This window comes from Poecilia reticulata, linkage group LG12 (genome assembly GCF_000633615.1).
Source record: "Poecilia reticulata strain Guanapo linkage group LG12, Guppy_female_1.0+MT, whole genome shotgun sequence".
Lineage (NCBI taxonomy): Eukaryota > Metazoa > Chordata > Actinopteri > Cyprinodontiformes > Poeciliidae > Poecilia > Poecilia reticulata.
The window spans coordinates 559,075-579,733 of record NC_024342.1 but is presented as its reverse complement, the minus strand read 5'-3'; the positions used below and the strand labels follow the sequence as shown (position 1 = coordinate 579,733).

The 20,659-nt window shown below is 40.7% G+C and overlaps 2 protein-coding genes across 3 annotated transcripts in view; both read left to right on the top strand.

Moving 5' to 3' along the window:
- Positions 1 to 543: 543 nt before the first annotated feature.
- On the top strand, positions 544 to 8,100 carry hmgcs1 (3-hydroxy-3-methylglutaryl-CoA synthase 1 (soluble)). Of its 2 annotated transcripts, XM_008423088.2 has the most exons (11): positions 722 to 742; positions 1,157 to 1,209; positions 1,725 to 2,173; positions 2,788 to 2,913; positions 3,485 to 3,649; positions 4,882 to 5,050; positions 5,789 to 5,959; positions 6,210 to 6,316; positions 6,404 to 6,529; positions 7,094 to 7,251; positions 7,662 to 8,100. In XM_008423088.2, the coding sequence occupies exons 3-11, from the start codon at positions 1,726 to 1,728 to the stop codon at positions 7,749 to 7,751; spliced, it is 1,560 nt and encodes a 519-aa protein (XP_008421310.1). In that variant the 5' UTR covers positions 722 to 742; positions 1,157 to 1,209; position 1,725; the 3' UTR covers positions 7,752 to 8,100. The 2 variants fall into 2 exon arrangements, with proteins under 2 accessions (XP_008421309.1, XP_008421310.1); XM_008423087.2 differs by lacking the exon at positions 1,157 to 1,209 and having other exon boundaries at positions 544 to 742.
- Positions 8,101 to 11,091: 2,991 nt separating this feature from the next.
- Positions 11,092 to 20,659, top strand: part of tln1 (talin 1) — an 84,353-nt gene continuing 74,785 nt past the window's right edge. Inside the window, exon 1 of the mRNA XM_017307714.1 lies at positions 11,092 to 11,252. The gene's annotated coding sequence lies outside the window, so the exon portion shown is untranslated. The remainder of the gene's footprint in view (positions 11,253 to 20,659) is intronic.

Here is a 20,659-nt window from a genome sequence, read left to right as displayed (position 1 = left end):
ACTTTGGAAATATTCTTCAATTTTTCTCATTCTATTGAGCAAGGGTTAAAATGAACTGATGGACAAGTGCTTCTCTCCAGTCATTCCTGGTGCATTTTATTGGTGTGGTTGACCAGCAGACTGACTGAACTCCTGTTTTTAAACTGAAGATCGTATTCAAGTCTATTTAATCAGCAGCTCTAGGCTCCCTTTTAAATCCAGGAGAAACGGTTTTAGTTTTTCTCCTGGATGGAACCTTCTTTTTCGAGTTTAGGCAGACATTGCGGCTGAACTTGCCGACATTGTTATTGGCTGGGTTAATTAAATGTGTTCTAAAAAAATATTACGGAGCCGTAATCATCAACAAGGAATAAAAGTCAGAAACAGAACAGAGCTGAGCGGTCTGACTGAAACATGCAAGTGCTGCCCACCAACACGTAGACAGCGCCACGAACTTCTCCTGCAATTTCATTGGTTTCTTTTGTCTCACCAGACATCGTACAAGTCCCACCATTGGATGGTTGTTACAGCTACGGTGCGTGCGTGGTTGGGACTGCCAAAGTGTGATTGGCCAGCTGTCTGTGGAGTTTATGGTGCGTGAGCCGTGGTTGGACAGGAAGGTGTCGGCTCCGTGTGGACGCTCCGTGATCCTGTCATCAGTAAATATAAAGTCGGCTCTGGCTGGCCAGCTGAGTGCTGAGCAGCTAAGCAACAGCAGAGATACTGAAACGTTTCCCCTCACGACAGTTGTCTTCACACGCAGGTGAGGAACTACTCTTTAGACATTACAATCTCAAGTATGTCTGTCAGAGATTTGTGCGGCCGTTTTTTCTTCTCCGTCATGTGCAGTTATTACTAATGAATAACACGTTTTTAAAGTATGCATCACGTGAGCTAGTGGAAGTGTTGTAAGTTGGAGATGAAGCTGGTCCGTCAGTTATTGCGTTCCGGCAAGCAACAAGCTAGAAAACCATGCACGGAGTCACTCTAATGTACTAAGCCGGTTCGGTGATAATATTATATATTACATTGCGATGCATGTCTGGCACATCTATGCTAACATGTGTTTTGTCTTAGATTGTGTTTGTTATTGATCAGTCAGTGACCTTTAGTAACCGGCTTAGCTTCCAGGAAATCCTGTTGCCCTTTCACCCACTTTATTCCCGGGTGTCCTCAGCTTGGCTTCAAAACCTCCAGTTCTTCTGACTGTGTAGCTTCATGTAAGAACAGGTATGTCTGCGTTCAGCTGTCAGTGAGCAGACTGAACAACTGCAGTATGACGCTAACTAGCGGTGCTAATTGCTTTGTAATTAGCGCTTTATGAACTGCAGAGCTGGAGACAGAGTCACTATCTTGCTGTTGTTGGTGTGAAGTAACCATTAAACCTGATTGATCTCAGCAGCAGAGATAACTGGCTGCATCAGCAGCTAACGTACTCTGTGTACTTCTAACCCTGCCTTTTTGCTAATAGTGTTGAAGAGCAGCTCTGCTGTTTCCCTGACACTCAATCAAAACAGAACCGCATTATGTAGAACTACAGGCGTGTGTGTGAGCAGTTGGTGAGCCTAAGGAGGATGTACTCTGACCTACTGAACAGTGTCAGTTTTACTTCTGTATGTGTTCATCTTCATTAACTCATTAGGCGTTGGTGGACAAATCCCAATTAACCGCCTGCTGACATTTTCATATTGGTCTGAGCATACTGCAGTAATGCTCATCATAAAATCCCTCCATCACATGTTTAGGATGCCAGGATCAGCCTCCAATACCTGCTTAGGACCCTGGCCCAAAGATGTGGGAATCATCGCCATGGAGCTGTACTTCCCATCCCAGTATGTAGACCAGGCTGAAATGGAGAAGTTTGATGGCGTGGCAGCTGGGAAGTACACAGTGGGACTCGGACAAGCTCGGATGGGTTTCTGCTCGGACCGCGAGGACATCAACTCCCTGTGCCTCACTGTGGTCCAGAGGCTAATGGAGAGGAACAGCCTGTCCTACGACTGCATTGGCCGGCTGGAGGTTGGCACGGAGACCATCATTGACAAGTCAAAATCCGTCAAGACCGTCCTCATGCAGCTGTTTGAGGATTCTGGCAATACAGATGTGGAGGGGATTGACACCACAAATGCTTGTTACGGCGGAACAGCTGCACTCTTCAACGCTGTTAACTGGGTGGAGTCCAGCTCATGGGATGGTAGGTAAAAATGCCCTCCATCCTAAACAGTATTTTTGCAGTTATATGAAATTAGGCTCCTGGCATAAATCATCATACTCCCTGTTAACTTACCATTCCAGGAAAACTGTTTATTTGGTGTCATCGGTAGCCATGCTAACTAGCCTGAGCATTCATGCCAGGCTGTGTTGTGGTGAATCAACGATAGCCTAGCAGAGGAAACGGGGACAGTGTGAGCAGCGTGTACACAACATTGCTAAGACCGTCCGCTGGCTCTCATTGGTTGTTTCTGACGGTGCTGTATATTTGTTCCGCTGACAGCAGGTCAATGAGGAGGAGGCAGAGGAGCTTGATTTTTTTTCCCCCACATATTATCTGTCATGATGTGGTGACAGTTTTAACAAACAAAAAAACCCTCTTTTTTCTAAAAGTTACATACTGCTGCTTTGTCTGAAGAAGCTCATCCTAGGATGCCATTGTGGTTTTCTATTTACACACCTCCATACATTTGAATTCTTGACTGTTGTTACCTGTACTGTTATTAAATGGCATAAAGGATAAACGGCAGTATGGTTAAAGTTCCACTCATCCATCACGTCTGCTCGTTTTCTCCTGCTTACATTTTCTCTCTGCAGGACGCTATGCTTTGGTTGTTGCCGGGGACATCGCTGTTTACGCCACAGGAAGTGCTCGGCCTACAGGGGGCGCTGGTGCGGTGGCCATGCTCATTGGGCCTAATGCTGCTTTGGCCTTTGAAAGAGGTCAGTTCATTAATGACTTTCTTCTGGTATTGACAAAGAGTTTCTCACTGAATGCTTTTGTTCCAGGTCCCTGAAGGTTGAATCCTCTGATGTGTTCTGATTGTACATCTTGTTCCTAGTTTTCTCAAACCTGCATGATTACATGAGTCATTGAATCTCAGTGGGAAAACTTCCCAACAGTTGGGCCTTAACTGTAGGACTGTGAATCAGTGGGTAGAGTTTAGTCCTCTGGAAGTTTGAAAGCTTCCTTTTGTCACATGTTGACGTGTCCTGGGGCTAGGCACTAAGTTGCCTACCCATTTGTGTATGACTGTGAGTTCAACCTGATGAATGTGGCTCTAGCATAAAGTGCTCTATGATGGCAATTGACGTTTTTAATCTGTTTTTCTTTCTGTTTCTTTTTTTCTTCTTGTTTGGATTTGATTGTTGATTCTCTGTATTTTTGATCATATTTGTTACACTAAAGACTAAACCTATGAAGAGTGAAATTGGTTTACTGCTGTGAACTAAGCTGCTGTGGCAAAAGATCTTTGGGGAAATATGATTATAAAAATGTGTTTCTGTCCTGGAGGTCTGCGGGGAACCCACATGCAGCATGCATATGACTTCTACAAGCCTGACATGGTGTCAGAGTACCCTGTAGTGGACGGCAAGCTGTCAGTCGAATGCTACCTGAGTGCCTTGGACCGCTGCTACTCTGTGTACCGCAATAAGATCCACGCACAGTGGCAAAGAGGTGGGTCCAAGCTGGGGAGAACTGTTTATATCTTCAGCTTCCAAAGTGGCTCATTGATTCACTTCTACTCATAAAGACGTTGGTACTGTCCGTACTGTGCAGTGTCAGATTTCCCTTATTTTAAAAAACAAAATTGCTATTATTAGTTTGTTTGGTCTTTAATTTTCTTCAATAAGTTTAATGGAAACAGAAGGGATTTGTTTTGCTTGAAATTGATTCCAGAGGGCCATTTTGATGTTTCAGCTTGTATAGAGGGATTATTTGTTCGTAAGCACAGCTGATGCTTGTGCAACTTGACTGCAGAAAGAGTTGACTGGCCTTTGAACTCTCACTGGTTGCCATCATTATCCACATTTATCTTGCTGTTTTAACATTAGCCAGTATGTTGTCAGTGTACTGTGACTGTTTATGACAGTGGAATAAAATAAGTTATGCTACCAAAATGACATTAGTGACCCATTAATGATCTATACGGATTACATGTAATGAACGAATAAATGAGAGGAGAAAATGGCCCAAACTTGAGTGGCTGGACATTACTTACTAACAGTGTTAAAGCAATTTTGTTAACAGTAAGATCATCAGTTCTCAGTGAGATATGTTGAGTCCCTCTAAATAAGACAAACATATCCATGGTGAGTAAACTCACTGATTTTCCTAAAATGTAACTTTTCATTTAAAAATTAAATAAATAAAAAGAAAAAATAATAATATATATATAAAATATAGTATGCAAAGGACAGATGAAATCCAATAATTTCCAATCCAATAATGAAGATGTGGCTGCTGCAGCAATCAGAAATTAAAAGAGCAACAGATTGAACTAGAGGTACAGAGACACTGTACTAAAAATAAAACCTCTGTTCAGATCCCACAAAACTGTGTGGGATCAGGCGAAGAGAGGTGATTTGTAAGCCTGGGTAGTAACAAACAGTTGTAAATGATTTCATTAGCCTAATTGGGAATAAATAGTTTTAAGTAGTTGGAGTATTGTATACTTGCCTGCTTCCGAAGTGGCTCATTGAAGGCAACATGTGCAGTAGAGTGGATGTTGACGCAGCATGATGTCGACTGATAATCCCTCTATAAAGTCTGAGGTGTAAAGCTAGCAATGAATGGTTGTCATGACAGCATATAGACATGACACATTAGCTGTTTATCTGCAGGACATGACTGTTGATGAAAAGCTTCTTGTTGGAGAAAGTATTTGAATCCTTGCGTTTTTCTAACAGAGGGTTCTGACAAGCACTTCAGCCTGGACGACTTTGACTTTTTAGTCTTCCACTCTCCCTACTGCAAGCTTGTCCAGAAGTCTGTGGCTCGACTGATGCTGAATGACTTTCTGAAGCACCCCAGTCCCGACACAGAGGCGGGACCTTTCGCTGGATTTGATGCTTTCAGGTACTTGCAGAGGACAGCAGACCGGCCTCTGCTTCTTTCTAATAAAGTTCTTCACCCTAAAGGGGCTCTTGAACGGATAGAATCCAGTGAAACCGTGGCGCTGTGTTCTAGAAAATGTAAGAACGTTAAACTGGAGTCAATGTTCCTCATTCACCAGTGACGGGTGAAAATCTGTGTTTTTAAACATCTAAATATATCTAAAAGCTTGAGTGATAATTCGGTATGTTTGAATTAGAATCAAACATACTGAACATAATGGAATCTAAAATAATCTTAATGTTATCAGAAGTTGTTGAAATCAGAAGGAAGTTGTATTCCAGTGGGAATACATCAGCTACATTCAAGTCATTCCATACTTCTTTCAAATAGAAATATGGAATATGTCTGATATTTTTTATACTTTATCACCTGCTTATTGTCCATATCTACCATATCTATCCATCCTGATGATGTCAGAGTCCTTCAGTGGTGGAACCACTTGCTTAGACTCTCTATAGTGGACCTCTGTTGTTTTATCTTTCAAAAACTTCTTGTGTAGAAATCTCAGAAGTACATTTTTCTCTTTATAGGTGTCTCTTCTAGTGTGATGGCTTTCCTGCTGTTTAGTTTTTTTAAATTACTAATGCAATATTTTAAGGAAAACATTCTGACAAAAAAACATAATTTGCTGAAGCAAAACAAAAATTCTTGCAGATTCATTTGGACATTGAGAGTTAATCCTGTATGTCTGCTTGGCAGAGACGTGAAGCCAGAGGAAACGTACTTTGACAGGGATGTGGAGAAGGCCTTCATGAAGGCCAGCGCTCAGCTGTTTGAGACCAAGACCAAGGCATCGCTGCTGCTGTCCAGTCAGAATGGAAACATGTACACACCCTCTGTGTATGGCTGCCTGGCTTCACTAATAGCACAGTATGTATGCCTTACTGCCTGCTTTCTGACTGACTCCAATCAACAATGCTCTGAAAATCACAGTATTTATTCTAAACAATATGTCTCCTGCATATTAATGTGTGTCTTGATGTAATGAGTTGGATGTGTATATGGATATGCTTTAAGTCATTTAGATTAATGGAGGGAACTGAAGCTTAATGTTGGAACTGACCCATAAAGCTTCAGGTAATGGTTGTCATGACAACCTCTCTTTTTTTCTGCGTTTCAGACACACAGCATCTCAGCTGGCAGGGCAGAGGGTGGGCTTGTTCTCCTATGGGTCAGGGTTTGCTGCAACCTTGTATTCTCTCAGGGTCACTCAGGACCATACCCCTGGTGAGTTCAGGTTCACTTCCATCTGACCTCCATACAACCTCTGAGTGTCACACAACAGCAGAAACTGATGGGTGTGTGTCATGGTAGGGTCTGCACTGGACAAGCTTGTCTCCAGCCTGACCGACCTGGGGGTCAGACTGGACTCCAGGAGGAAAATGTCACCTGCAGCTTTTTCTGAAATCATGAAGCTGAGAGAGGAGACTCACCACCTGGGTATGTTCCTGCCATACATGCTGCTACTGTCACTTCTGTGAGAGTAGAAAACTGGAATCAACCTACAGCTGTGCCACGGAGCCACAGTCACCAGGTTTACTGTTTAAATTACAATGTAGATCTTTTAACCATCTTACCACCACAAACTGGGTTGTCTATATTGTCTATAGTAGCTCAGCACCCAGCTGTGAAACAGATTGAACAGGTTGTCTGGTTTTCTTTTTTCTTGTTTTTTTTTTTTTTTTTACAAATAAGTGAAAGTTGCAGAAGTACCTGTTCGCTGCAGCGCTGCAGGTCTTGTTGGATATGTCTCCAGCAGCTTTTCAATATGGAAATATAATTTTGTCCATTTTAGTCATTTTAGTCTAGATTTAAGAGTTTTGGCTGTTTTGCAGTTTCCTGGAAGTTCATTGCAGATTTGTAGTGCATAGAAAAATGGTTCGGTTTTGGCTAGTTAGCTTCCTGTGTGCCAAGAAGAAATCCTCGTTAGATAGAGGTAGCTTTGCAACCTATAACACCAGGCATAATTGAATAGAGGTCTTCTCTTCTTGTTCACTTCTCCAGCTAGCTACGTCCCTCGAAGCTTGGTGGAGGATCTGTTCCCGGGGACGTGGTATCTGACCCGAGTGGATGACAAACACCGTAGGGAGTATGCCCGCAGAGCCCTGGATGACGAGCTGCCGGCAGAGCCAGAGCTGGTCCGCACCGCCTCAGCCTCTGAGGTACTGTCCCAATGAGCAAAATCTTTCCAGAGCCAGGTGTCGTTACTCCCTCTACCAGAACCAGGACCGCATCTGATCAAAGCGGGTAGAATGGACCCTGCTGGGGGGTGGCCAGGACTTCTTGTATTGACCCTGATCTAAAGGGACAGCAGAAGAATGCCAAATATTTCTGTCTGGCTGATTGTCTTCAAAAGTTTCTTTCCATCATCTCTTCAGTTAATCTTCACTGTAAACTTGTAAATTCCTGACTGGAGTTCTGTCTGTTTGTTTGATACCAATATTGAGACCCCATTTCCCACTCTAAATGTCAGTATTTGACAGTTTCTAGTTAAACACATTAATTAGATGAATGAATCTGAGACAGGAAGAGCAGGTCCTGAAACTGCTGCTGGTCTGCTTTGTCTCCCCAGCACATCCCCAGTCCAGTCAAGAAAATGCCTCGCATGCCTACAGCCGTGGCTGACCCTGTGGCTGGCCCCGGGGCCACCAGCAGCAACTGACAGCGTCCGTGTCCCCTCCCACAGTGTCTGGGCCCAGCAGAGAAGAACTGGAAAGACAGACAGTAGCTGGGCCCAGCTGGACAGCCAGAAGGGCCGCAGGGTCCTGATGGGGACCATCAGGAGTCCTGCCTTCCACCTACCACCAAGCCCTGCTTTTCAAAGTCATACATTTCTTTTTATTATTTGTTTTTTCAAAATTTAGATTCTTCGGCGGTTCCTGTTTTTCAAAGTCCATTTTTGAATGTATCTTTGTTCTGCATTGGTGCAGAATTGATGGTTCTATTTGGGAGGATAACAGACATATCAACACTCAGCCAATACCATTAAATAAACCAAATTATTTATTTTACAGCCGAGTAGAAAAAAAAAGGGAGTGAAGTGAAAGAGGTTGCCTTGGTAACATAGCAGGTGATGCAGCTGATCTTGTTTACTGTGTTCTGTGAATTCATGACCTTTTTTACTGTTAAAATTGTGCTGTTTCTAATATTCTGGCCTCCATCTGGTGACGTTTGGAGCAAAACACCAGGTAGCGATCTCCATCCATCCATCCATCCATCCATCCATTTTCTTGCACCTTGTCCCTCAGTGGGGTCAGGAGGGTTGCTGGTGCCCATCTCCAGCTCACGTTCCGGGCGAGAGGCGGGGTCACCCTGGACAGGTCACCAGTCTGTCGCAAGGCAACACAGAGACACACAGGACACACAACCATGCACACACACACTCACACCTAGGGGCAATTTGAAGCGGCCAATTAACCTGACAGTCATGTTTTTGGACTGTGGGAGGAAACCGGAGTACACGGAGAAAACCCACGCATGCACAGGGAGAACATGCAAACTCCATGCAGAAAGACCGGGAATCGAACCCAGAACCTTCTTGCTGCAAGGCAACAGCTCTACCAAGTGCTCCACTGTGCAGCCCAGGAAGCAATCTCTCTCTCTAATATATAAGACATAATTCGTCAGCCTTTGGCTTTTATTTAAACTCTTGTTGGCTAAGGCCGCCATGAAACCTGAACACCTGAGTGTGATGCTGCATGGCGGTGACACTGTTGTTAACGTTGACCTAGCATGGTCACCAGCTGGGATTTCTTTCAAAAACAACAAGGAGCACCAATCAGATCAGTATAGGAACATCCTTGGCCTCAGCACTTTTATTTCCGACTTAATAATTTTTCTGATTGGATTTTAGAGCTGTCAGTTTCCACAAAGTATTACCATGATGTTTAGAAGTGTCATTGACTTTGTGAGGCCTGCTCTGTGGCAGCAAAGTAGCAACAGCAGGTGGGGCTCTAGCTTCTCAACAACCTTTCAGTTAATTTACTGGGTCTGTTTAGTAAAGCGGCTAATTTTACCGTGATGGACAAGTAGAGCAGCAGGTTGACATGTTAAAAATTTAGTCTTTGTTTCATGTAAAAACTTTTTGATGCTCCCCAGCCGTCAGACATCTGTGCCACAAGAACCTCAGACTGCTCCCTCTGCTGGACCTGAAGAAGTATCACAGCATCATATGTCAGTTTAACCACATTTTTGCTCCAATAATTGACCAGATGCTAAACAGGGAAACTTGGTTGGCGATGCACAAGAACAGGAGAGTCACATGAACCCAGCAGGACTGAGCAGTTGATGCTTCGTCTGTGTGTCTGTCAGCTGCAGCTAACAAAATAAACGGATGTGGAGACAGCCTTGGAACACGGTGCAGTAGGTGGTGGCTCTGGCTCTTGGCAGCTTGGATACTTGATGCTATAATAACTTTCTTTTAGAGAAGCCTTACAATAAGCACCTGGGAAGTGCAAACTGTACATATTATAAAGATTTGCATTCAATAATGTACAGATCTATTCTTTTAAACTAAAGTCAGTTGGTTTAGCTGTACCAGTTTCAGTAGAGTCCTGTGTTGTAGTGTGCTCTTGCTGCCTGGCTCAAAGGTCACATGACCTTTTCCAGTGTTGATGGTTGTACAGCACAAATTATGTTTATTTATGTCATGTAGATATGAATGTATTAATGTTCCACCAGATTCATTAAACCAGACTTGTATACACATATAGAGTGGGAATAAATGAGGATGAAACGTGTGTCTGTATGATTCTGTGTTCTGTATTTCAAAAGTTCTGTTCTAGAATTGCAATCTCTTAAATAATGTAAATCATAAAGTTGATTTTTTTTTTTTATTTATGAAGCAATGTTCTTTGCGCAATCATCTTTAGAGGTTCTAGAACAGCCTAAAGAACAGATTCTTGTTGAGCTACCACGACAAAGTGTTTTGGATCTCTTCCAAAACACTTTGTCTTGGGTCACGATGAAGTTGAAAAGGTGCTTCAGAATCCCTGAAGGCACAGGCCTTTAGGACCTGGGACTGACACCATCTCAACCTGCTTCTATGTTCAGCCTCTGCACATTTCGCAACTTCTAGAGTCTGACAGAAGAATAGAGATAGCAGATTTAGCAATGGAACTCCTACCTCAACAAACATCTTCATCAAACAATATGTGCAGCAAAAAAATGTTTGTGCTGCTTTGGCTTTGAAGATTTTAATAAAAGTTCAAGGGTCAAAAGATCAACCAATTACTGAACAAGCAATTGTTCAAATTACTGTTAAATTTTGGGGCTTCCTGAAAGAACCAGTCCAGTCTTAGCATAACAAATGCATGGACTATTTATTTATTTAACCATTATTCTGTTAAGATATTTCAAATGTTGGCAATATTTACCCTGATAGACAACACCAAGGTTAGTGCAAGCCAAGTTTATTCCATCCAGAGTGACGAAGTAAGCAGTTTGTGTTTAAATTCTGTATTTCAAAAACGGCAACTTCTGTCTAGTTTAAAAGCAGCAAGTTGTTCAGGCTTCTAATATCTTCATTGAAACACCTGAACTGCTACCACGAAAAGGGATAATTCAGTGTTTTGTTAGTGGACTAGCTGTCACTTCTCTTCCTGTACAGTCAACGGAACAGGAAGCGAATAACGGGCAGCAGCATCTACACCAAAAATATAAATCTGGGTTGGGGGCAGGGATTAATGTCACTGTGTGTGTTGGTCCTCGCGCTGTTAACTGTCTCCCGCCACATCCTTATCAGTTCTTCTAATTAATATAAGATCGAATGTCGTCGGGAGTATGTCATAAGTCAATGTCTGTTATCATATGCATCAGTCAGAGTACAGTCCTCCTGCGCGAGGACAACCCTGCAGTTGGTTAATGCAACAATGCATAGTTCTATTAAGGGAATAGCTGCTCATTAGTGGTTTACTAATAAGCTAACATGAGTAGAACAATCTGGGCAGGAAAAAACACCGCCCTCTGTACGTAGACAAGCAGGGTGGAGTTTCAGGCAACGGCACCCCAGTTCGGAGCGGATAGGGAGGGGAGAGAAAAGTCGCTTTGGGCCTTTCCCCTGGTTTAAAACTTTATTCTGTTGGAAAACTGTTAGAGAAAAACTTTTACGGACGTGACTTCGCCGCTTGAAGAGCCGTCGACTGGACAGCAGTGAGGCGCTCAGGTCAGAGGGAATGTTTCTAACCTTCAAAAGTTTCCAGACTTATTGCAAGACGTTTTTGACGTCACCAGAAAGTTGTAGTTGCAAAACTTTAGCCAAATAAAGCAGACACACCTGCGGCGTTCTCAGACAACACTAGATATCGCGTTTTAAAATCGACAGGTTCGGTTACACAATGAGGAAACGGCTCCGAATCACACCGACGCTAGCCCTCCGCTCCACCATCACCAGTTTACCCACACACACACACACACACACACACACTCTCTCTGCTAAAGGTTTTGGTCTGTATTATAGTGGAACATTCTGTTTGCGTTTTCAGGCTGTTACTGTGGGATGTTGCTCAAGATGTTCGTGTGTATTTCAGTCTTGGCTGTTCTGAAACTGAGTCTGTGAAAGTTCCGTATTTCAAAGAAGGTCTTGCCTTTGAGACCGCCCATGCACTCTTCTCTCACTGCGCCTTTTATGACCTACAAGTTCAGCTCCTAACTCTCATTGTGTAGGCAGCTCAGCTCAGCTCAGCTCAGCTCAGCTCTCAGATTGTTGGGCGTGTTTAACCAGGCACAGCACGACAGAAATGTAGCCTCTGGCTGTGAATTCTTCCACTCAGATCAAGTGAAACAAACTGACATAATCTGAATTCAGATTTTTTGCTTTCTAGTAATTAGGTGTAATGGTTTGCAAGTCGTGTTTATCTAAAGATTAGTCTGGTGTAGAAGTTTTATGGAGTGCCGTCGCCATTTATGTTAAGTGTTTAGTTTTTTTCTTATTTTGAAATAAACTGCATTCAAGCAGAAGCTTTGGCTAATGTTTCTCTCTTAAATAAATCACTCAAAATGCTACTGAAAGACTTTCTTTCAAACAGTGCCACAGATTTAAAAATCAGAAACGGTGCCAAACAAATCAGTATGTGCATTTGGTGAACACTTATTCTAAGCGTCTCTTGGTTTCTTCTTCTATTTTCCAAAACAGAGCCACAGATTGTGATTTCTTTATTGATCCCAGCCAGTCATGCTTTATTGAAAGTTCATGTGGAATTATCAGAGTTCTTTCTCTGACTCAGGTTTGTACCCACACATAAAAATGTTTGGCCATTTAACACCGGGCCCAGGATGGAGTTATAAAACAATTGACATACCAAATGTGTTTTACAAATTTTAGGTTAAAAACCCACCACTAGAATGCCTTTTAGGATATCTGCTTTTAACAAATAGGTGTTCCAGATGACATTTAGTCTCTCTTCTGGTCACATGTGTTTTTGCAAAACTTGCAATATAACAGCACTAAGAGGAAAGCCTGCAGCATTTTTAACAGTGGCTGCTTTTGAACAGCAGACTGCTGTAACCTGGTCTTCATGGTATCCTGCTTTACTGTACCTAATTTTGCAGATCATTTCCAAAAGTTTTTTCTCTTCTCCTTTGCTTCTGTATCACCCTGAAGATTTAACCCCAACATTGTTTTCAGTACAGGCTGTCAGTTTTTAGATGCATTTTGCTGCTAACCTAATCCAGTGTTTCTCAGTTCTAGTCTTCAGCCCCCCTGCCTTACATATTTTAGATGCAGGTCTGTTCCAGAACAGCTGATTCAAATGATTGTATGACCTCTATAGCCATCAATTGAAGCAGAGGCTTGTTTATCATCTACAAATTCAAGCCAGGTGTGTGTCAGAAGGGAAACGCTTAAAGCAGTGGTGCCCAAAGTCGATCCTCGACATATGGTGCTAAATGCATCCTGCATGTTTTGGTTCTCTCCCTAGTGGTAGTAACAACCTTTTCAGCATGTCGATGTTCTTCTTAGGCCTTTTAATGAGCCATCATTGGATCCAGGTGCATTAAACCAGGGAGAGAACTAAAATATGCAGGATTCCGGCCTTCGAGGATCGACTTTGGACACCACTGACCTAAAACGTATAAGGCAGGGGGCGTGAGGGCTCGAATTGAGAAACACTGACTAGAGATGTGCCGATCAGGTTTTTTTCTGCCAATTCCAATTCCGATCACCCATGAGGGCCGATCACCGATACCGATCACATAATTATTATTTTTTTAATCATAAGCACTACCGGTTACATTATGTGGAAAAAGGAACCATAAATTCACCTTAATTTAGACAAAAACTTGTTTTTAATAACTTTTTCCAAGAACAAAACAAAACAGGCATTGTGCAAATTGTACTATCGGTAATACTATCTTTAACAGACTGAAAACACATGAAGGCTCTGAAGAGACTAAATAATAAGAGTCAAAATAAAACCTCTCAACATTGCCAAAAAATTCAAGTATAAAACTTAACATTCAAAGGCAAATACAGGTTCCATTACAATAAACAATCCAGTTACTGAATGAAAACTTCCTGATAGCATGGCGGCTAGCTGATTACTGCTAGTTCTGAGTGGCTGTTTCTGACTGAGCGGAGTAATTATGCAGAGCAGGGAGGAGATCGATAATTTTTTTTAGAGATTATCTGTCTCATGTTAGGGCAGTGAAAGTTTTAATACGTATGTAAAATGTATTTTTTAAGTTAGATGCTGCGGCTTTAAACAGAGGTTCGGTGTGAGAGTCACTACCAGGTGGAGCAGAAGCGGCGCTCCGTCTGTGAAATATTACTACCTGTAGCGTAGCAGCGGTTCAACAGCGAGAGCAGAACCAGCGTCTTACATCGCAGCTTGAAGACTTAAATAATTTTGCAGGTTATTTGTTTAGCTTTCTGACCGTCATGCTAATCTGGGTGAGTGTTTGTAGCTGTGCGCTGCTTTACCTGCTATCTGATCCTCCATATGTCTTTTTAACTGCAGTGAGCCTCGATGTAGCCAAACTCCGTCAAGTATGACATTGTTTTTATGCCATATTAGATTCGTCATGCTGATGCATTTTAACCTGCTTCCCCCACGTGCTTCAATTTTCTGCTGTAACACGCAAACTTCCCCATTCACTCAGTGCGTTATAGTTCCACATCGCTTAGGATTTGTTGCTGCGCGTTTGCGCAGAGTGAAGGGAAGAGGAGACCAGCTGCACAGACAGGCTGCGAAATGAGAAGCAGGTGATCGGTATCGGCAACAAGAGACCGTGATCGGCGATCACCGATCATGCACTTTTTCACAGAAATCGGCCGATTATGATTGGTGGCCGATCGATCGGCACACCTCTAACATTGACCTAATCTAAATAATTATCTTAATAAAAGTATGGAGACAATTGTCCTCAGTTAGTGGAGCTTTGGATTCCACAGCATTACTGTTCAGCAGAAGACTGATGGTGCTAAGTAGACTGTTCATTCATGTTTCAAACAGATGATGATTAGAATGTACTAGATCAGGGGTGCCCAAAGTCGGTCCTCGAGGGCCAGCATCCTGGATGTTTTAGTTCTCTCCCTGGTTTAACACACCTGGATCATATGATGGCTCACTAGAAGGCCTAACCGGAACATTGACTTGCTGAAAAGGTTGTTACTACCAGCAGGGAGAAGCACTCCTATCTGGCTGTTTTTTCCTATGGTGATAGGAGGCTAAAAACCTAATAAAGAGTGGCATTATATGAAAATTAGCAATAATTTTCAATATTGTGAAGTAGGACACAACTTAAGAAAATCATATAGACTAAAACCTAAACTGAAACAATGTAGAAGCTCAGTTTAACAGATCCACCTGAATCATCACACAGTTATGTACTGCTAAGAGACACTCAGCAGACTAGTAAACATTAAAACCTCTCCAACTCAAGACATATCTAGTGAATGACTGCAGAGGCCCTGTAGCTGCTAAGATTATGTGTATATGTTCTTATTATGTACATGAGATGTTAATTTGGGGTCTTCCCCAGAGAGGAGCAGTCCACCATGAGCCAGTGTATTATTGTGTTTTAAAAATATTACAAGTTGACAAGAAATTTGAAACTATGACTTAGTTAATCATATTATTGGAAGATATTGTTGACAATATTTAAACACCAGTTATAGTCTTAAAAGGGCATAAAAATATATAATAAATAATTATAAAATAAAAATAATAATAAATATAAAATAAATAAAACTCTTTTACGCATGAGGCCCCTGGACTGTCTTTGACGTGATTAAAATGTTTTTATGTGCTGAGCTTGTGTGTACTGCATGAGTGTGTCATGTATCATCATTGTAAAAGACTGCTTCTTTAAATTGAAAAACTTAAGGACATTTACAGAGTGAAGGAAAAGGTCTGAGTTTGAAAAGTTGGTAAATGTGGTGACAGAGGAGCTACATAGAAACATGGCTGTCAGCACTGGGCTTACAGTTTCACACCAGTTAAGGAAACCTGCTTTTCATTCCAGTCTGCTACACAGGATGGCGTGTTGGTATAACTAAGCCATATTTGGCCACAACAAGAAATCCTGCTACTACTCCAGCATAAGAAATGACTTATTTTGAGAGCAAACTGGTTCTCAACACTCATCAAATACCTGACTAGTTCAGTCTGACTGAGGAGACGCCTTGCTTTGTTTGGATCATATAAAACCATCTTCAGGTGGGATTTAGTATAGTAATAAACAAACCTGCTTCAGAAATTTACTCACTGTTAATTCTTTCAGGAATTCAGTTAGTCCTTTGAGTTCGAATTGATTTTGACATGATTTTACAAGTTTGTGTTGAAATATAAATCTATTCCTCTGGCATGTATGCAGAGGACACATACCACTTCAGAACAAAATGAGCAGTTCTGTTTTAGGGCTGGTGTTAAAAGGTGGTCCTAAATGCTTAGAAGGTAGAAGGAGCATCTTCAATGTTGCCTTCTTTGTGGCACAGTTGTGCTCATGTTGCATCTGTTTTCCAACACTAGAATTGATGCTTCAGCAGTTCGAGCTAAAAAATCGTTTGTTACTGGCTTAGAACGAGGACTGACCTGATATAGTGATGAAACTCTCTCAACATGTCAAATAAGCACAGACTCCAATCTGATAAATTACACCAGGTAATTTGGTCATTTGATTTGTTGTAGTACCAAGAAGCTTCCTCCAACTTTGTTACACTGTGAACTTTCATGTCTTGTCTTTATGTTTATTTTTACCTCATATGTACCAGAATATCCAATGGGCAAAAAACAACATGCATCCAGATTTTTTTAATTTTTGTCTGTGGCTCTGATGTCCTTTATTGAACTGACCAGAAAGCAGGTTCTGAGAGAGGCTGCAAAGATCACTGGACTCGAACCCATGACAGCCACATAGAGGACTTAGGCCTGCAAACATGGGCCATGCTTTAACCCCTGCACCACTGCTGTGCCCAACATGCATTCAAATTGCTGTAGTTGCACTTTGTTTGCTCCAACATTAAGGACACAGTGTATTCATAAGGGAGACAGTAATACCCAGAAAAAACTAGGCTTCAACTTTTCTATTGCAACTAACTTGATAAGCTCCTGGTTTCAGTCTAGCTTTATAAAAGAAATGCACTGACAGAACATTTTCAGGTCGATACTAGTATTAAGCTTTATTTGAAGTAACCTGTTGGCAAAGCAAATTCCAACAGCATTTTAAGTCTTTCTATTCTTTAGTCTGTTTGCTTTTTCTGTTACACACAGACACTAATAAAAACACCAGGGGTAGAATGAGATTCACTGACTTGCAGAGAGAAACTTCAAAATGCGAGTTGAAGAAATTGGAGATCAAAACACTGACCTTCCTATCCTGAGGACACATCATCTGGGCAGAAACATGTACAAATGCTGCTCTAGGTTGAATGAAATTTCACAAGAAATTTAATTCTTGTGAAGTATAAAATTTCTTGGCCAGAAGAAATTTGTTGTTGCCACTTTGTCCATAAAAGAACAAATTTCTCTGTTCTTGTGGAATATATTTTGACCTTGAATCAAACTGAAGATTGAATTGGATCTTTTGGGAGTTTTTTGGGTAAGACACAACAAACTGCCATTCTCTACTGAGACCTAAAATATTCTGTTTTGTTTGATTTAGATTGTTGAACAGCACCAACCCTCAATGAATTTGAGACTAATTTGACACGGTTAGAACTTGTTGACTTTGCAAACACTTTGATGATTTCTGTCAACCAGTCTTATTTAGGGATAAACTGGACTGAAACAGAGATTAATTGGTATTCTCCATTAAATGTCATTCCAAATGTTCACAGGCCATGGAATTCAATGTAGGCACCCAAATAGAAACAGACTTGCCCTGCTTTGTTTTTGTAGGCTTAGCTAAGGCTAAAAGTGTTACAAACATGTTATCTTCTCTCTGCCACAGGACCTCTGTCTTCATATTTTTTAGTTGCTTTTGGATTGATGACAACCCAAAACCATCTACTGGTGACATATGTATGGGTCTCTCCCTGTGCCTGTGTTTTCCTGCTGCTATTCCAGTGCATTCCATTGTTGAATTCCTCTTCATAGCAGCAGAATGCAGTCAAGCTGTTTTGACTAACAGCTGTGCTCCATCAGGCCTTCCAGTAGACACTGCTAATCCACCAGCAGTCTTCCAGAGGTTACCACCAGGAGTAGCACAAATTAAATTAATTAAAAAAAATGAATGGAAGGTGATGGCATGGTACCAGACATGGTGTTCATCATGACCTGTCCTGTTTTTCCTCTGACAACAGTCAGTTCCTTCTGTGGACCTACCCTCATTGGCTACAGTAGCCAATGAGGGCTACTGTATGTATCTCTACATCACAAGATGTGAGATACATACAAAATAAACAAACATTGCAAAGTACACATACTGTGAAACAAAATATAAACCACCAAAACAAACATTCATAATTTAGAAAATTCTCTTTCAATAATTTACAATTTTAAATAAATTACACAATTTATTTCAAATAATTTACTATCATTACACAAACATTAAAGTATGAAACATAGGCTTACAATACAACAAAACGTACCTTGCTACTTTCACCAGGGGAATGCACAGTATTTGTCTGTTTATATAAACATTTGAATCTCGCCGAGTTATTTTTCAGCCATTCACTGGTACAACTGATAGCTGGCAGCTTTTCTAAGGCCTGCCCTTCTTGGTTTTGGCATCTGACGTGGTATGAAATAAACAGAAAACTACATATACTATTAAATCAAACGAAATATAAACAACCAACAGTGTTAATCAAAACAAACATTTATAAACAATCTGTAAAATTTGGAAATTCATTTGAAAGAATTTACACAATTTATTTTAAATAATTTACTATTACAAACAATATTTTTTATTTTTAACATGGATTTGACATCAGAGTGAAACTCTGTCAACAAGGCCATTCAACCAATTTATGTTTTCCTCCATTTAACTTTTTTTTAAGAAAGGGGGAGAACTGTCAAAATAAAGCGAGGTTTGCTTTTACCTGCCAACAGCATCACTTTGCCCTGCTTGCATTATGTTGCAGCAGCAAGTCAACAAGTGCTGGTGGAGCCCACAAGCCACACAAGATGGGAACCTAGAATTCATACTGAAACAGTCTTCAGCTCAACTAGTCTTAGTTTTACTGTTCGCGGTGCTATCTTGTCCTCTTAGCTAAGGGTGAACGCAGGGGTAAAGTTTCTGTGGTAAGCAGGAACTGTAGAAGAACAGTCGTAGCAGAGCTGTGGTGGGCCTCTATAGAAAATAATGACAATCTCTGCTGTTTTTCTTTTGTCCAATACTAAAAATATAGCCACCAGCCTTCAGACTTGATAAGGAACTTATCATGGAATTTAAGTGACACCTCAGACTTAGTTTGGAATCCTGGATTACTTCTAGAGAATGGAACCTTATAAAAGATTTATTTGTGTGTTTCGAATTAAACAAAATTAACTATTTAAATTTGTTGGAATATTTATTTACCAGACAATAGAAATTAGACAACTTTCAGCATAGTTACCAACTAGCTTGTGTTTAATAAAGAAAACAGAATCATGTGCTGAATGTAGTAGAAACAAAGCTGCAGTGTTTCCTTTACATCTTATTTTGCTTAATCACCTTTTAGTTACTCTGTGCTCATGGCTTGTCTCAAGGCTGATGTTCATAGAACCTGTGAGGTGAACTTTAAAAAGAGAACTCAAAGAACTCCGAGCAAACGACGAGCAGTGAAAATGGCTCACTCCAAAAAATGAAAAACATGTCAGAACAATGCTGCCGTTTGAGCTCCAGAAGACTGAAACACAGTTTTTCCCATACTGGTATTTTATAAACTTCTAGTTTTTACTCTTAAACGAAGTCAAAGCAAATTGTTTTTATATTTTCATAACTTTGTGGCATTTTATAATCTACCTACCAACCTTTTTAAAAACAAACTTTCACCATGTTTGTAAAATAAAGAACCTCATATGATTTCAACATGAGTAAAACGCATTCTTTTTTTTGGAAAAAAAAATTTCTATCAAAGTTCAAAATACATTTTATTACTATACATGGGTATATATAGTAACAAAATGTATTTTATTACCATATTCAAAAGAAAAGGATTGTCTTACGACATCACTCTTTTGCCCGAACATACAGAGAATTGTAAGAGGGATTGTCACATGTACACAGCCAGTACTTTTAGGAAATTCCTTCAGTGTTTCTGTCAGCCTCTTGGGAGCTCCCCTTACCTGCGTCTGTTTGAGCATTCCATCAGTTTTAGATAAATGTTCAGTTTTTTGGAATCCTTTAGCTAAAGGATGGAAATGTTGGTAAAATTAACTTTATTTCAGGTTACCGTAATCAGATTCACTGTAAATGGATGGTACATGATGGTTTTTATCAGTATCAGCAGTTTGTCAGAAGGAGTTGTAAAACACAGTACATGCAAATTAAAGTCCAATGCAAATTAAAGTCCAATATACAATTTGAATGACTGATGCACTGTCATTTATTTATGCAAAATGTTGAGAAAGTATAACAGTTTAACATCCATGGATCTCTGTAGCTTTTCATTTCAAAAGGGCATTTTTACCTCTTTGTTGCTAAAAGAACCTGAACACTTTGACCTAAAAGAATTTAATCTATTGTTGAGCAGGAAGTTGCTTGGCATGTAGATTCTATGCATCACAAAAATGACCAGCTTTCAGTTATAATAAATGTAGTTTTCTGTAGAAGAAAAGTTTTAAAAATAAGCATGTTTTTTGTGAGCAGTTGCACTGTCACTCAATATATCATGGCCAAACCTGAAGCACAAGATAGAGACACCACTGTGTGACATTTGAGGGCCGGAAATAGAGCGGATGTTTGGTTCAGGCTGACAACTGGCTGCTGGAGCTTCACTATGGAAGAAGTTTAGAGCTTTTTAAGCTGGAAGTCATTATTGACAGCTTGCTGCTATAGATATATTAACCACAAAGAGGTAACTGTTCTGATGCATACTTTTGACAAACATTTTTATTTTCTGGTTTCTTTAAATTTTCAAATATCGAATAAAAATTTGATTATACTTATTCACTTGCTGTTTTCTCAGTTGATACACTTCCTCATTCC

What these genes read in the sequence shown, in the direction of transcription:
- hmgcs1 (XM_008423087.2), top strand. Translation starts at nt 570, where the DNA reads ATGGTGCGTGAGCCGTGGTTGGACAGGAAGGTGTCGGCTCCGTGTGGA. An exon ending in GCTGGATTTGATGCTTTCAG is followed by an intron (nt 5,051 to 5,788) that starts GTACTTGCAGAG and finishes TCTGCTTGGCAG; the next exon opens with AGACGTGAAGCCAGAGGAAA. An exon ending in AGAGGAGACTCACCACCTGG is followed by an intron (nt 6,530 to 7,093) that starts GTATGTTCCTGC and finishes TCACTTCTCCAG; the next exon opens with CTAGCTACGTCCCTCGAAGC.